Source organism: Giraffa tippelskirchi, chromosome 5 (assembly GCF_054371585.1).
Source record: "Giraffa tippelskirchi isolate mGirTip1 chromosome 5, T2T-mGirTip1v1.2.pri, whole genome shotgun sequence".
Lineage (NCBI taxonomy): Eukaryota > Metazoa > Chordata > Mammalia > Artiodactyla > Giraffidae > Giraffa > Giraffa tippelskirchi.
The window spans coordinates 41723263-41738014 of NC_137279.1; the positions used below are offsets into that span (position 1 = coordinate 41723263).

General features: G+C 40.5%; 1 protein-coding gene and 1 long non-coding RNA gene across 2 annotated transcripts in view; one reads left to right on the forward strand and one right to left on the reverse strand.

Annotated features, from left to right (window-relative positions):
• The window catches only part of LOC145506023 (uncharacterized), a 287451-nt gene that overhangs the window by 34757 nt on the left and 237942 nt on the right, over nt 1-14752 (reverse strand). The window lies entirely within an intron of this gene.
• SELE (selectin E) lies at nt 1617-13624 on the forward strand. Its single transcript, XM_081489628.1, has 11 exons — nt 1617-1668; nt 2505-2891; nt 3897-4004; nt 4650-4832; nt 5756-5941; nt 6040-6228; nt 7854-8030; nt 8574-8684; nt 9548-9569; nt 11370-11442; nt 12381-13624. The coding sequence occupies exons 1-10, from the start codon at nt 1632-1634 to the stop codon at nt 11425-11427; spliced, it is 1458 nt and encodes a 485-aa protein (XP_081345754.1). The 5' UTR covers nt 1617-1631; the 3' UTR covers nt 11428-11442; nt 12381-13624.

The window sequence follows — 14752 nt, forward strand, 5'->3', positions numbered from 1 at the left end:
GTTTGAAAAGCTGTAACTCTAGAATATTAGCTTCACTCGATCTCTCCAGAATACGGAAATTAAAAGATTCCCATTTACTGTCTCTACCATTTGAATTGGATGGGAGGCAGAGATGGGGGATGGTGATTGTATTGTATATAATCCCCCAAAAGAAATGCCAATATAACAATACAAAGAGTAGGAATCAGTGGTATTTTATATATATAAGAAGGTGATAACTATATACATAGTTATATTTGACACAGAATTCTTTAAACTGTGTTCATTTTACTATAAAAGTCATAGAGGGTCATTGCAAAAACTGGAAAATGCTGAAAATAATCATGAAGCTTATAAAAATAACCCCTAAATCCTGCCCTCTAGAAATCTACTGTGGACATTTTGATACATTAAAAAAAAAAATTTTTTTTTTTTTTTGCAATTCACATTTAAATTTTTTTAACAAAATTTGGTTCAGTTAAATACAAATATATATAGTTTTCATCTTTATTTTCTCACTGAACAAATCACGAACGCTTTCCAGATGGAATATCTAAGTCTGCTTCTCATTTTTCTTATATTTAAGAAACAAGGAATTATTTCAGACATGTAAGTGGAAGATACTATTTCTAGTAATTTAGTCAAGACTATGCATAGAATCTGAGGATTAACATTTATTTCATGATTAACATTACCTCTGTGAGACAATGTACCTTAAAATTAGTTGAGTCGGCAGGTGAGAAAGAGAAAAAAGTGAGTGATGACCCATTACTGACTGGTATCCGTAAGAAAATCGAGAGTAATAGCCCATAGATGACAAATCTCTTCTTAGTTCACTTCAGTTGATAAAATTCTGATCACTACAATTTCAGGAAAGGAACTGCTAATAAGCCACGTTTTAAAACTTTCTAAAGACATGAATTTTCTGTTAACAGAATTAAAACCGTGCATTTGTGTCATATTAATAGAATTCATCTAAAATAAAAAAGCACATTAAAAAGGAGAATTCATTTTGACGTCATTGTAATTTTTAGCACTGTGGAATTGCTGGGAATTTCTCTTTACTGGATTTGGACATATCTTTGTATTACTCACAGGAAGCGAGCCATCCTATAAAGGATGGTTCCAGGGCTCCGCTCTTCTTGGCTGACCTCACATCAAACCTGCAGGAGTGGCACAAAACAGAAGCAGCAGCAACACGGGAGGAATCTGATACTGAAACGACTGCTTCACCGAACAGTAAGTGCAGTAAAGCAGCAAAAGCAGTAAGTAACTGCTCTTTGCAAGAGCAGTCTTGACCATGAAGCAAAGATTATGAATATGAACAGATATGCAAAAAGCCTTCCATAGAAGATCTGTGCAAGCTCTTATTGTATTCAGACTAGTTAAAACCTGACTTTTCTTTTTGACTGAAGTGGTGAAAATATCAACTTCTGTATTTATTCCTTTGGACAAACTTCTTTGAAATAAACCTTGTGGCAAAAGATTATAATCCTTTAATCTAAACATCTTATGATGCCGCTCTACACATCATTGTAGAATGATCTGAGTATCTGGTAGCCTGGGAGTTCATTCTATAATTAATTTTGTACTTTGTCCCCCAGAAAAGCATTTTCAAGTCTAATCTTTGGATCAAAAGAACTCTTGAAGTCATGATTGCTTCACAGTATCTCTCTGCTCTCACTTTCGGTAAGTCAATGTCAGTTGATAGACTAAAATTTCTTATCCTTAGCACTACTGGCATTTTGGGCCAGATAAGTCTTCCTTGTGGGGAGCTGCCAAGTGTAATGTAGGTTGTTTAGCAGCATCCTGGGCTCCTCCTCATAATGTGTTGTGCCCTGGGCTAGGAGCCATTTACCTTTTTGTGTCTCAGCTCCCTTAGGTATAAAGAGTGATCATAAGTAATCTATTTCCCAGAGGACTTTTGAGGATTCGCTATCATGGCTCATGTAAAGCGCCTCAGACAGTGCTTGGTGGTGCATATTTAGTGCTCAAAAAAGCTTAGCTATTCTGATTATTATTCTACTATTAGGTAGGTGTATTGATAGGTTATAGTGGGTGAAGCATCACGTGGAAGATCAATTAAAAAAGAGAAACACAGTAAATTGTAGTTTCTCCATTCATACCCATTCTTACTTTGGAAAAAATTTTTCCAAGAAATTCTTACTTTGGAAAAAAAATTGAATCATCCCAAAGGCCACTAGGGGGCTTCCCTGGTGGCTCAGTGGTAAAGAATCCACCTGCAATGCAGGAGACGTGGGTTCGATCCCTGGGTCAGGAAGATCCCCTGGAGAAGTGCATGGCAACCCTCTCCAGTATTCTTGCCTGGAGAATCTCACGGACAGAGGAGACTGGCGGGCTACGGTCCATGGGGCCGCAAAGAGCCAGACCCGACTGAAGCGACTAAGCAGGCACGCACACAATGGCCACTAGATGCCAAAAATATGACAACAGAAGATTCGGCTAACAGAGTCAAACCACAGCAGGGCTAAACTTTTCCACTCCTTTCATGTTTTCCCCCTTAGTGCTTCTCCTGTTTAAAGAAAGTAGAACTTGGTCTTACCATTCATCCACGGAAACCATGACTTTTGAGGAGGCCAGAGATTATTGCCAGAAACATTACACAGCTCTAGTTGCAATTCAAAACCAGGAAGAGATTAAATACCTGAACTCCACATTCAGCCATTCACCAACTTACTACTGGATTGGAATCAGAAAGATCAACGATACATGGACTTGGATAGGGACCAATAAGTCTTTGACCAAAGAAGCCACAAACTGGGCTCCAGGTGAACCAAACAATATGCAGAGTGATGAGGACTGTGTAGAGATCTACATTAAGAGAGAAAAGGACTCAGGCAAGTGGAATGATGAGACATGCACCAAAAAGAAGCTCGCCTTGTGTTATAAAGGTAGGGAGTCTCCGGCAGCAGTGGGAGGGAGATGTCGTGTGTGAGCATCTTGACAGATTGTTGACTGTATACAAAAACTGATCTCTATTATGTGGATTTCATGTTCTAAAAAGATACAGTTTTTAAACATTCTATTTGAAAAGTTTAAATGCCTGAAATTTGCCTCTTTTTGTTTCTTTGTGTGAATGCAGTTAAGAATGTATGTATTTATGTATGGTGGTGATTTAATTGCTAAGTCGTGTCCGACTCTTGTGATCCCATGCACTGTAGTGCACGAGGCTTCTCTGTTCATGGGATTTCCCAGGCAAGAATACTGGAGTGGGTTGCCATTTCCTTCTCCAGGGGATCTTCCCCATCCAGAATTGAACCTGAGTCTCTTGCATTGCATGCATTTTCTTTACCTACTGAGCCACCAAGGAAGCCATATATAAGTATAGACCTACATACATGCATATATGTATACATAAATATAGGCTTCCCTGCTGACTCAGTTGGTAAAGAAACCACCTGCAATGCAAGAGACTCAGGTTCAATCCCTGAGTGTGGAAGATCCCCTGGAGAAGGAAATGGCAACCCACTCGAGTATTCTTGCCTAGAGAATCCCATGGACAGAGGAGCCTGGCAGGCTACAGTCCATGGAGTCACAGTCAAACATGACTTAGCAACTAAACCACCACATACTTATATACAGTGTGTATGCACATATATAATATACTTTTTAGTTACTTGTTATTTGTTTGCAGTAGGAGAATTCTCTTTAGAATTTGTGATAAAGTGAATTTTCTATTTTGGGTGACAGTTACAGCTCTACCTCTGATATTAACATCAGGGTTTGAAATTTTTGAGCTTAAAACTCAGCTTGGGCATTTCATCAAGCACTTCCATTAAAATCTCTGACACTCTGTATCATTGGTGACATCCCTGTTACACATCCTTGATCCTAAACTCAAAGAAACTCAGTTGAAGCATAATAACAATAGTCATCATGGATTGTCTTTTCCACAGCTGCCTGTACCCCCACACCCTGTAGCAGCCATGGTGAATGTGTAGAGACCATCAACAACTACACTTGCCAGTGCCACCCTGGCTTCAAGGGCCTCAAATGTGAGCAAGGTAAGGCTTGGTCTCACCTTTTCCTTCACTTGAGATTATAGGAGCATTTTATGTCCTAGCTGGTTTTGGTGTCAGGTCTGCATGCTTTCCCTTCCCTGGAGCATATGGAGTCAGGAGGAGGTTAAGAGCTGAAGCTGTGAAATCAGACCCTCCTGAGTTTGAATACCAGATCCACCACTTAGTAGTTATGGCACCTTGACAACAGAGGTAAACTCTCAAGTCCCAGGTTTCTCATTGTAAAATGAGGACAATAGAGTACCAACTTCATAGGCTTGTGGTTGGATGATGTGAACAAATGCAGACACGACATTTTTATAGTGCCTGTTCTTTGCTAAGTCCCTTCAGTCATGTATGATTCTCTGCGACTCCATGGACTGTATCCCACCAGGCTCCTCTGTCCGTGGGATTCTCCAGGCAAGAATACTGGAATGGGTTGCTGTGCCTTCCTCCAGGGGATCTTCCCAACCCAGGGATCGAACCCAGGTCTCTTTTGTCTCCTGCATTGGCAGGCAGGTTCTTTACCACTAGTGCCACCTGGGAAGCCTGGTGCCTGACATCTGATAAATAGTAGTTCTGGTTTGCAGGGTTCTTCCCACGTGCTACAGGGTGAGAGAGAAGCAGAACTGATTTGTTTTCCTTTTTCAGTTGTGACCTGCCAGGCGCAGAAACATCCTGAGCATGGACATCTCGTTTGTAACCCTTTGCGGAAATTCAGCTACAACTCTTCCTGCTCCGTCAGCTGTGCAGAGGGCTACCTCCCAAGCAGCACAGAGGCCACTTGGTGCACGTCCTCTGGAGAATGGAGCACTCCTCTCCCAACCTGCAATGGTAGGTCTCTCTCAGAAAGCATAGAACATTCTCCAATTCATCTCTCGTCCCCTTGGTTTTTATCCAACTTATGCCATTTTCAGCACTTCAGGGAAAGTTCCTTCTAAACTTATTCCAATTAAACAAGTTCTAATTCAGCTTTTCTCTCAGCCAGTGTGTATAGGGCCAATATGGTACCAGCTGGCTTTGAGAAAAGTTTTGATCCTTGTTTGACATGAGTGTTTCTGAGGCTCTCGTGATATGTAAGGGAACACAGAACTGTGGAACTGCCCTCTCAAAATCTGAATGACTTCCTCTCTCCTTTCTCTGTTTAATTTCACCCATGCAACTGGACCATTGAAGAGCAGGATAACCAAGCAGCCTCAATATATCCTTTTCTCTCTGTCTTATCTTTCTAGGCCAAAGACAGAAAAACTCTTTCCTCCAGGTCTTATTGTTTAGTCGCCAAGTCATGTCTGACTCTTTTGTGACCCCATGGACTGTAGCTCCTCTGTCTGTGGGATTTCCCAGGCAAGAATACTGGAGTGGGTTGCTATTTCCTTCTCCATCCTCCAGGTCTTGCTGGGCTAAAATAAATGAATGTTCTGTGTATGCTGGGATTTTTTTTTTTTTTTAAATCACAACTAGTCATAAATCCTGATCTAGAATCTGCTATTTTTCTTTGTTTTTGCCTTTTGTAAAATAAGCCAGGTAAAATGATCAGGAACCACTTAGCATAGTCCAAGTCAATCAGAGAATATGAAAATATCAAGAAAAGAGCATAACAACTTTATTGTGGGTGTGCACATCCCCAGAAATTAACCTCGGGCTTTGAGTTCTACCCTCTGAAGGTAGTTTCCTTACTGTGTTATAAACTCCAGTTCAATAAGAAGTGAATATCTCACTCTTCTGTAAAATTTCATGGTGTTCTTTCAAATCCCTAGTGGTTAAGTGTGATGTTTTGTCAAATCCGGACAACGGAGTCGTAAACTGTTCCCAAAACCACGGAAGCCTCCCATGGAACACCACCTGTACGTTTGAGTGTCAGGAAGGATATAAACTCACTGGACCCCAGCACCTACAGTGTACCTCCTCTGGGATTTGGGACAACAAGCAGCCAACATGTAAAGGTAAGGTGGCTCCACATCAAGATTTACTGTAACATCTCAACCTATTCTCCCAATGGGCAAGTCTGACCTGCTAATATAAACTGGGACATATGTTTCAGCTGTGACCTGTGCAGCCATCAGCCATCCTCAGAATGGCACTGTGAACTGTAGCCACTCCTTGGTTGGAGAGTTTGCCGTCAAGTCATCCTGCCACTTCACCTGTGCAGAGGGCTTTGTGTTGCAGGGGCCAACCCAGGTTGAATGCACTGCCCAGGGACAATGGACACAGCAGGTCCCAGTTTGTGAAGGTAAGCCTGAGAGTCTCCTTTCTCAAAGAACAGCAGTCTGCAAACGTGGGCACTTAAAATGAAACCAGATGCCTACATTAACTATAATAATCAGATCTGATGGACAACAATCATCTTATGTTTTTGAGATGCATATAAAAGAATTGATGCTTGCCCAGGGAAAGGACTGTGTGGAGTAAGAGTGGATGCATTGATGGTTTCTTAATTGTCCTGGGCTAATATAACTTTGCAACCCCATGGACTGTAGCTTGCCAAACTCTCCTGTCCATGGGATTTCCCAGGCAAGAATACTGGGGTGGGTTGCCATGCCCTCCTCCTGGGAATCTTCCCAACCGAGGGACTGAACTCACATCTCCTGGGCTCTGGCACTGGCAGGCGGATTCTTTATTGCTGAGTCACCAGAGGACTACAGTCCATAGGATCACAAAGAGTCTGACACAGCTGAGCACACGTGCAAATATATAAATATATATAACTTTATAAACATTGGCATCGAGTAAGCAGAAATCTTAGTCTAAAGGGAAATCACATTAGAAAATGTACAAAATAGAATTTTGAGAACCTGTGGTTGCTATTGTTGTTCAGTTGCTAAGTCGTGTCTGAATCTTTGAGACCCCACGGACTGCAGCACTCCAGGCTTCCCTGTCCTTCACTATCTCCCAGAGTTTGCTCAAATTCATGTCCATTGAGTTGGTGATGTTATCTAACCAACACATCCTCTTCCACCCTCTTCTCCTTATGATTTGACTCTTAAACTCTTGTCATGCCCTTCTTCTGAAACTGCTCATAATTAGCAGTGATGAAAATGTTTCAAATATGGTCTCAGTTATAGAGACACCCTTAAAACATACATAAGCACTAAAATTTAGTTTAATAAAGCAAGAGCAAGGATGTTGAAAACAAGCAGGTTTCACTATCAGGTACTAACATTTTTGTAGCCAAATACAGCACAGAGTTATTTCTAGTGGCAAAAAACCACAAGACAAAAACCAAACTGTAAAGCAGATAAATTTGATGTGGCTGCCTTCTTATCTTCTTTTCTTTTTGGCCTCATCTGTAAGTACTCAAGACTCATAAGTTGCTCCCTGACTACCTAAAATCTTTCTCCCGACCCTAACTTCATCACATGTCAGAACAGAACTCAGGAGCCATTGGTCCTGTAAAAGGCTGTCTAGTACCACTGTCAACAGAGGGACTGGAATTCAAAGAAAACACAGCCATCTTCCCATTTGTCCAGGGACTAATGAAGAGGCACGGTTGTGTCCGACTCTTTGCAATCCCAGGGACTGCAGCCTCCCCTGGTCCTTTGTCCATGGAATTCTCCAGTCAAGAGTACTGGAGTGGGTTGCCTTTTCCTTCTCCAGGGGATCTTCCTGACCTAGGGATCGAACCTGGGTCTCTTGCACTTGGGGCAGTTTCTTTACCAACTGAGTCACTAGGGAAGCCCAATGAAGAGGCAGTCACATAAAATTTATCTGCTTTGCAGATTGCCCCAAAGGACTTGATTCTGATTTCCTACATACTGAGAACTATGTAGTATTTAAACTTATTGGTGACTTTCTGTCTGTTTTAGAAGTCTTCCAGTAGATTTTTCTTAACTGCTACCCATATCCTATCATTTTCAGTGGTACGATGTTCACGTTTGGACGTTCCTGGAAAGCTCAACATGAACTGCAGTGGGGAGCCCGTGCTTGGCACTGATTGTACGTTTGCATGTCCTGAAAGATGGACGCTCAACGGCTCTGTAGTGCTGACCTGCGGTGCTACAGGGCACTGGTCTGGGATGCTGCCAAGCTGTCAAGGTGAAGCACTGAATGATGGTGGTTGTCTGGGGCAGGGGAATCAGAGAGAAGAAAGGGAGCTAAGAAAGGAAGCTATCTGGCTATAATAATGAACTATCCAGTATATCCAAACCAGAAAAGTCAGAAAGGTTACCCAAGTTAACATTTAATGGGTGGATATTTCATTTTATGGGGAAGAGAGAAAAACAGGAGTGACATGTTGATGGAATTTTGACAATTGGAGAAAGGAGAGCTAGTGGGAGAAGTTGGAGGGGAAAGGAAAATGAGTGAAAAAGAGAGAAAGAGAGACAGAGGTTAACCAAAGTGTGCTGTAAAAGCTTGGCAAGTTAGAGCTCTGTTTGACCGTGCTGGGCGATAAGCTCACAAAGAGGTTTGGGCTGATCTCAAAGGCCTTTAGTACCATGTCTCTGCCTCATGTATTGGACTAGATGACTTTTCTGCTTTGCACATGATAACCAGTATACCAAAAAAAGGGCAAATGGACAGAACGGGAAGACTTTAAATTTAATTCCTTCTCATGACCGTTCACGTCTGTTTCCTTAGCTCCCGCTGTGTCCCAAACTTCCTTGGCAGTTGGACTTTCTACTCCTGGAATCTCCCTTGTGGCAATACCACCACTTCTCTTCTGGCTTCTGAAACGCCTTCGGAAGAAAGGTGAGGGCATTTATGAATGTACTCCAAAAAGGTTTTTGAAAAAGAATTTTTTTTCTCATTGATGAGTCATGTTGTCTCTCACAGGTTTAAAAAGTAATTAGAATCAAGTCACTAGTCATTTAACGATAAACATGAGTAAACTGCAGGATAAATAAGCAGAAATCTTAGGAAAAGAGTTTTAATACAAATGTTAGTATGCTAATATTGTACAACTCCAGGGGATGCTATTCACTTTGAACTCTATGGTCTGAGGAGTTGCTGCACTGAGGCTGCCATAATTAGTGTTCCTGGGAAAATGAAGGAAATGTTTCCAAAAATTGTATTTGGAATACAGGCTTAAGTTTGGGAGCATCTCAGGAAATATGCAGTATTCTTGCCAGGAAAATCCTATAGATAGAGGAACCTGGTGGGCTACAGTCCACAGGGTCACAGAGAGTTGGACATGACCGATCAACTAAGCACGCACAGAGAATATGCAAACATATCTAGCCACATTTCTGGTCTGTTTGGCCTACAGAGTCTTTAAATTTTTTTGAATTAAATTCTGACATTTATGAAACAGGAAATTTCATATCAAATCAGATTTGAGATTTCTCATGACCAACTGGAAGACAGACAAACTTGGCAGGTGGAGCGTACAGGCCATCTGGCTGCCTTAGGAAGCTGCTGTACCCTTTGCATGAATGTACACTTTGTATTCACCCTGCCCAGTTGTCACCAAGATATGTTTGTGTTCTGATAATTATAGGGGCCTTGAAGGTCTTGAGTTTGCAATCCCTGATAAATAGAGTCATATTGTTTCAGGATTTAAAATGTCCTTGAAAGTCATTTAGCCCAAATTAATAGTTCTGTTTCTCTTGCAGCAAAAAAATTTACTCCTGCCAGGTAAGCTGCATTCTTGAATTTAGGTTGGTGCAAAAGTAATTGCGGTTTTGCACTGTTGAAATTTGCTGTTTGGTATTGGAATACATTCTTAAATAAATGTGGTTATGTTATACGTTATTTTAATCCACATTTCTCACTTTATGTGTTTTTGCTAATGACGTTGTGTGTGCTAAGTTGCTACAATTGTGTCCAACTCTTTGGAACTCTATGGACAGCAGTCCACCAAGCTCCTCTGTCCATGGGATTCTCCAGGCAAAAATACTGGAGGGGATATTTCCAACCCAGGGATCGAACCTGAATCTCTTATGTCTTCTGCATTGACAGGCAGGTTCTTTACCAGTAGCGCCACTTGGGAAGCCCTGCTAATGGCATTACTAGCTGCTTATTTATTTATTTATAATGAAGAGCAATAGTTTCCTACTCTGTTCATATTTGCTCTTTTTTTAAATTAATTATTTTAATTAGAGGATAATTTCTTTACAATATTGTGGTGGGTTTTGCCATACATCAACATGAATCACCCACAGGTGCACATGTGTCCCCCTATCCTGAATCCCCCTACTCACAGCACCAGCTTTGAGTGCCCTGCTTCATGCATCACACTTGCTATTTTGGACTACAGAAATGATGTTAGGCAAAACTCAAATTAAAGTGATTGTTTATTCGAGTTCAAAATGGGTTGTAAAGCAGCAGAGACAACTTGCAACATCAACACATTTGGCCCAGGAACTGCTAATAAACATACAGTGCAGTGGTGGTTCAAGACGTTTTGCAAAGGAGAAGGCAGACTTGAAGATGAGGAGCATAGTGGCCAGCCATTGGAAGTTGACAACGACCGATTGAGAGCATCACCAAAGCAGATCCTCTTACAACTAAGTATGTGAGAAGCTGCCAAAGAACTCAATGTCGACCATTCTATGGTCATTCGGCATTTGAAGCAAATTGGAAAGGTGAAAAGGCTCAATAAGTGAGCTGACTGCAAATCAAAAAAAAATCATCATTTTGAACTGCTGTCTTCTCTTATTCTATACAACAACAAACCATTTCTCAATCAGATTGTGACATGCAATGAAAAGGGTATTTTATATGACAACCAGCGATGACCAGCTCAGTGGCTGGACCGAGGAAGAAGCTCCAAAGCACTTCCCAAAGCCAAACTTGCACAAAAAAAAACGTTATGGTCACTGTTTTGTGGTCTGCTGCCTGTCTGATCCACTACAACTTTCTAAATCCCAGTGAAACCATTACATCTGAGAATTATACTCAGCAAATTGATGAGATACACCGAAAACTGCAATGCCTGCAGCCAGCATTAGTCAACAGAACGGGCCCAGTTCTTCTCCACAATGCTGGACCACACGTCACACAACCAATGCTTCAAAAGTTGAACAAATTGGGCTATGAAGTTTTGCTTCATTCACCATATTCACTTGACCTCTTGCCAACCAACTAGCACTTCATTAAGCAGCTTTACAACTTTTTGCAGGGAAAACGCTTCTACAACCAGCCTGAGGCGGAAAATCCTTGCCAAGAGTCACTGAATCCCAAAGCGCAAATTTTTATGCCATAGGAATAAAGCAACTTATTCCTCATTGGCAAAAATGTGTTGATTCTAATGGCTCCTATTTTGATTGCTAACGATGTGTTTGAGCCTAGTTATGATTTAAAATTCACAGTCCGAAACTACAAATACTTTCGTACCAACCTAAATGTAAAGCATGCCATTGAAGATTTTACACATTTTTCCCTCTTCGTGTTGGAAACCAGCACTTTACCTTGGTGTTCTCATGTGTTCCACAGCAGCTGCTCAAGCCTGAAATCAGATGGATGCTACCAAACATATTCCACGTTAATTTAAGTCCAAAGCAATCAGGTAAGATTTGAAAATCACGTATGGTTTTGAAAAAAGACATCTTCTCCACATATTCTATTGTTTCTTGAACCCTCCAAACCTGCTAGTTTCTAGGGGGGAAAATCACCACCTTGGTGTTATTTTATGGAAAGTTGGTTTCTTTTTTTTTTTGTAGGAGAGGAAAGGAACAAGAATCTTGCCTTCATTGAGTCATTTCATTTATGAACATTAATAATAATAATGATAGTTAACCATTCTATGGCACTTACTATGTTGTAGGAACCACTCTAAGCTGGGAATTCTAATGAGATAAGGGCTATTGTATTTGTTATTATATATATGAAGAGAATGAGGCTCAGGGAAGTTGAGTAATGCTTAAAATCTCAAAACTATTAAGTTATATAGTCAGGAATCATACTCAGGCAGTCTGGCTCTAAAATATGCATTCTTAAAAACACTCTGCTTTGCTTTGTGAGAATTTGGAAGGTTCAGGTCGCCTTTGAATAGATTTTTTAAAAATTAATAGACATTTTTGTGTATGCAGTTTTAGGTTTACAGAAAAATCAGTAGAAAGAACAGAGTTCCAATGTACCTCCCTTATACCCTCTGATTTCCTCTATTATTGACATCTTACATTAGTATGGTATTTTGTTAAAATTGATGGGCCAGTTTTGATACATCATTATTAACTAAATCCCACAGTGTACATTAGGGTTCAGTCCTGGTTCTGTACATTCTATGGGTTTTGACAAATATATAATGACATGTATCCATCATTACAGTATCATACAGAATAGTTCCACTATCTCACCTGAATAGGATAGTGTTCATATTTGCTGTTCATATTTGGACTAGCCTTGTGAGAGTACACACAGTTGTCTGTGCTAGAAGGGGAATTTTGTTGTTGCTGTTAGTATGCAAAATATTAAGGATCCTGATGTCATGCATTCTCATTGCAGGAGCGCAAGCAAATTAGGGAACTAGAGCAATACCCTGAAGATGGTAGAGACAGAGAGGTCTGCTTGGGTCTCCAGCTCTTCTCTCCTACTGCACCCACTGGCTACATTTACAGGTGGGACCATGGTACCCATGAGGACTTCAGTGGACAAAATCCAATGAGCAAGTCCAGTCTGCCACCAAAAAAAACTCAATTCTCTCCTTTCCAGTGCTGGCTACTGGAAGGACAGGATATTCTTGTCCATGCAAAAGCTAAGAGACTAAGGCTCTAGAATCTCAGAATTCCTTTCCTAACTCACCCTTCACTCACTTTGAAATCTTGTGGGGTAATACAATATTTAGTGGCACTGTTTCTTTCTTTTGTCCCTCATGGTGTTTCAGCTGCTGACTCTGTAGTTGCTGTCATGGGAATGAATAATAATTGTCAAGAATTTAGAGGAAACTAATTGGTCATATATATTCTATTAATAGACTAGGGGGGAAATGACAAAAGTTTAATGCCACAGGGTGATGACATGTGAAATAGTTATTAATAGTGAAAATTCTATTTAGCACAGCAAGTACAGTCTCAATCACTTTGATCCCTGTGGGATTCAGTGTTTTTTAAAGTGTTTTTACCTTCCCAGGTGGCACAATGGTAAAGAATCTGCCTGCCACTGCAGGAGATGCAAGAGACGCGGGTTCAATACCTTTGTAGGGAAGATTCCCTGGAGAAGAAAATGGCAACCCACTCCAGTATTCTTGCCTGGGAAATCCCATGGACAGAGGAGCCTGGTGGGCTACAGTCCATGGGGTCACAGAGTTGGACACAACTGAGCAACTAAGCACTAAAGTGCTTTTAGAGGTTGTGTTCTTTTTGCTTGCATTGAATATAGTATAAATGTCATAAGTCTTAATTCAGTACAAGTATTTTAAGTTATGATTTTAAATGTTTTAAGTATGTATTTACTAAGCTTATGTCATACCTGGGCTTACCAGGTGGCTCAGTGGTAAAGAATCCATCTCCGAAGCAGGAGATGTGGGTTCGATCCCTGAGATAGGAAGATCCCCTGGAAAAGCAAATGGCAACCCACTCCAGAATTCTTGCTTGGAGAATCCCATGGACAGATAAGCCTGGTGGGCTATAGTCCATGGGGTTGTAAAACAGTCGGACACAACTTAGCGACTAAACAACAAATGTCTACAATCACAACTATTGTACTTAACATGGCACTGTAAAGATTGATAATAAATATGTTTATATTAATCCTGTGTAATGGCTCTTAAAAATCTATTTTACTTAGGTAAAACTCACATACTATGAGATTCACTGTTTTTAAATATAAAATCCAATGTATTTCGGTATATTCACAAGATCCTGTGACCATCACTGCTATCTAACTCTAGAACATTTCTATCATCCCCCAAAAGAAACACAGGACCCAATAGTAGTCACGCTCCATCTTTCCCAGCCCCTGATAACTACTTACTTACTTTTTCCTTCTATAAATTTACCTTTCTGGACATTTCATAAAAATAGAATCATCCCACAATATGTGGCCTGTTATGTCTAGCGTCTTTTGTTTAGCATAATGTTTTCAAGGTTCAGCCATTGTTTTTACCATGTATCAGTACTCCATTCCTTTTCATTACCGAATAATACTCTACTGTTTGAATATGCCTCATGTTCTTTTTCCATTCATCAAATGATGGACATTTGGGTTGTTTCTGCTTCTTGACTATTGTGACTAACACTGCTATGAACTTTCATGCCCAAGTTTTGGAGTAGACTTATGTTTTCAGTTCTCTTGGTCATATACCCAGAAGTGGAATTGTTGGGTCATATGGTAACTTCATGTTTCACATTTTGTGGAATTGCCAAATTGTTTCCCAAAAGGGCAGCACCCTTTCACAATCCCACTTGAAATGTATGAAGGTTCCTATTTCTCTACATTCTTTTCAATACTTGTTAGTGCCTGTCATTTTGATTATCACCACCCTAGTGTGTATGAAATAGTATACATATGGGTTTTTGCATCAATACTGTACGGTTGCTGGAAAAATATTAATAATCTAAAAACAATCATTAAGCGCGATGAAACAAAGACTCCTGGAGTCTGTGCATCATGCTAGCTTCAATTCTAGGTTACTCAAGTCAACCAATTCACCTTGATTTATCCTCCAGACTCAGTTATTCTCCAGGGTTAGAGACAGTAGTTTTTTCTACACAGAACATGTGCCTTCTCTTTGCTAAAATAGTGTCAACGCAAAATGCCTTGTGTGTACCAAGCTAAAAACCACCTTGTGAATCTCATTGTTATCAAAGAATTGGAATATCTGAAATTCCTAAGAAAACAGGCTTTAATGTTTGGCTTGGTTAGCCAGACTAAAACAA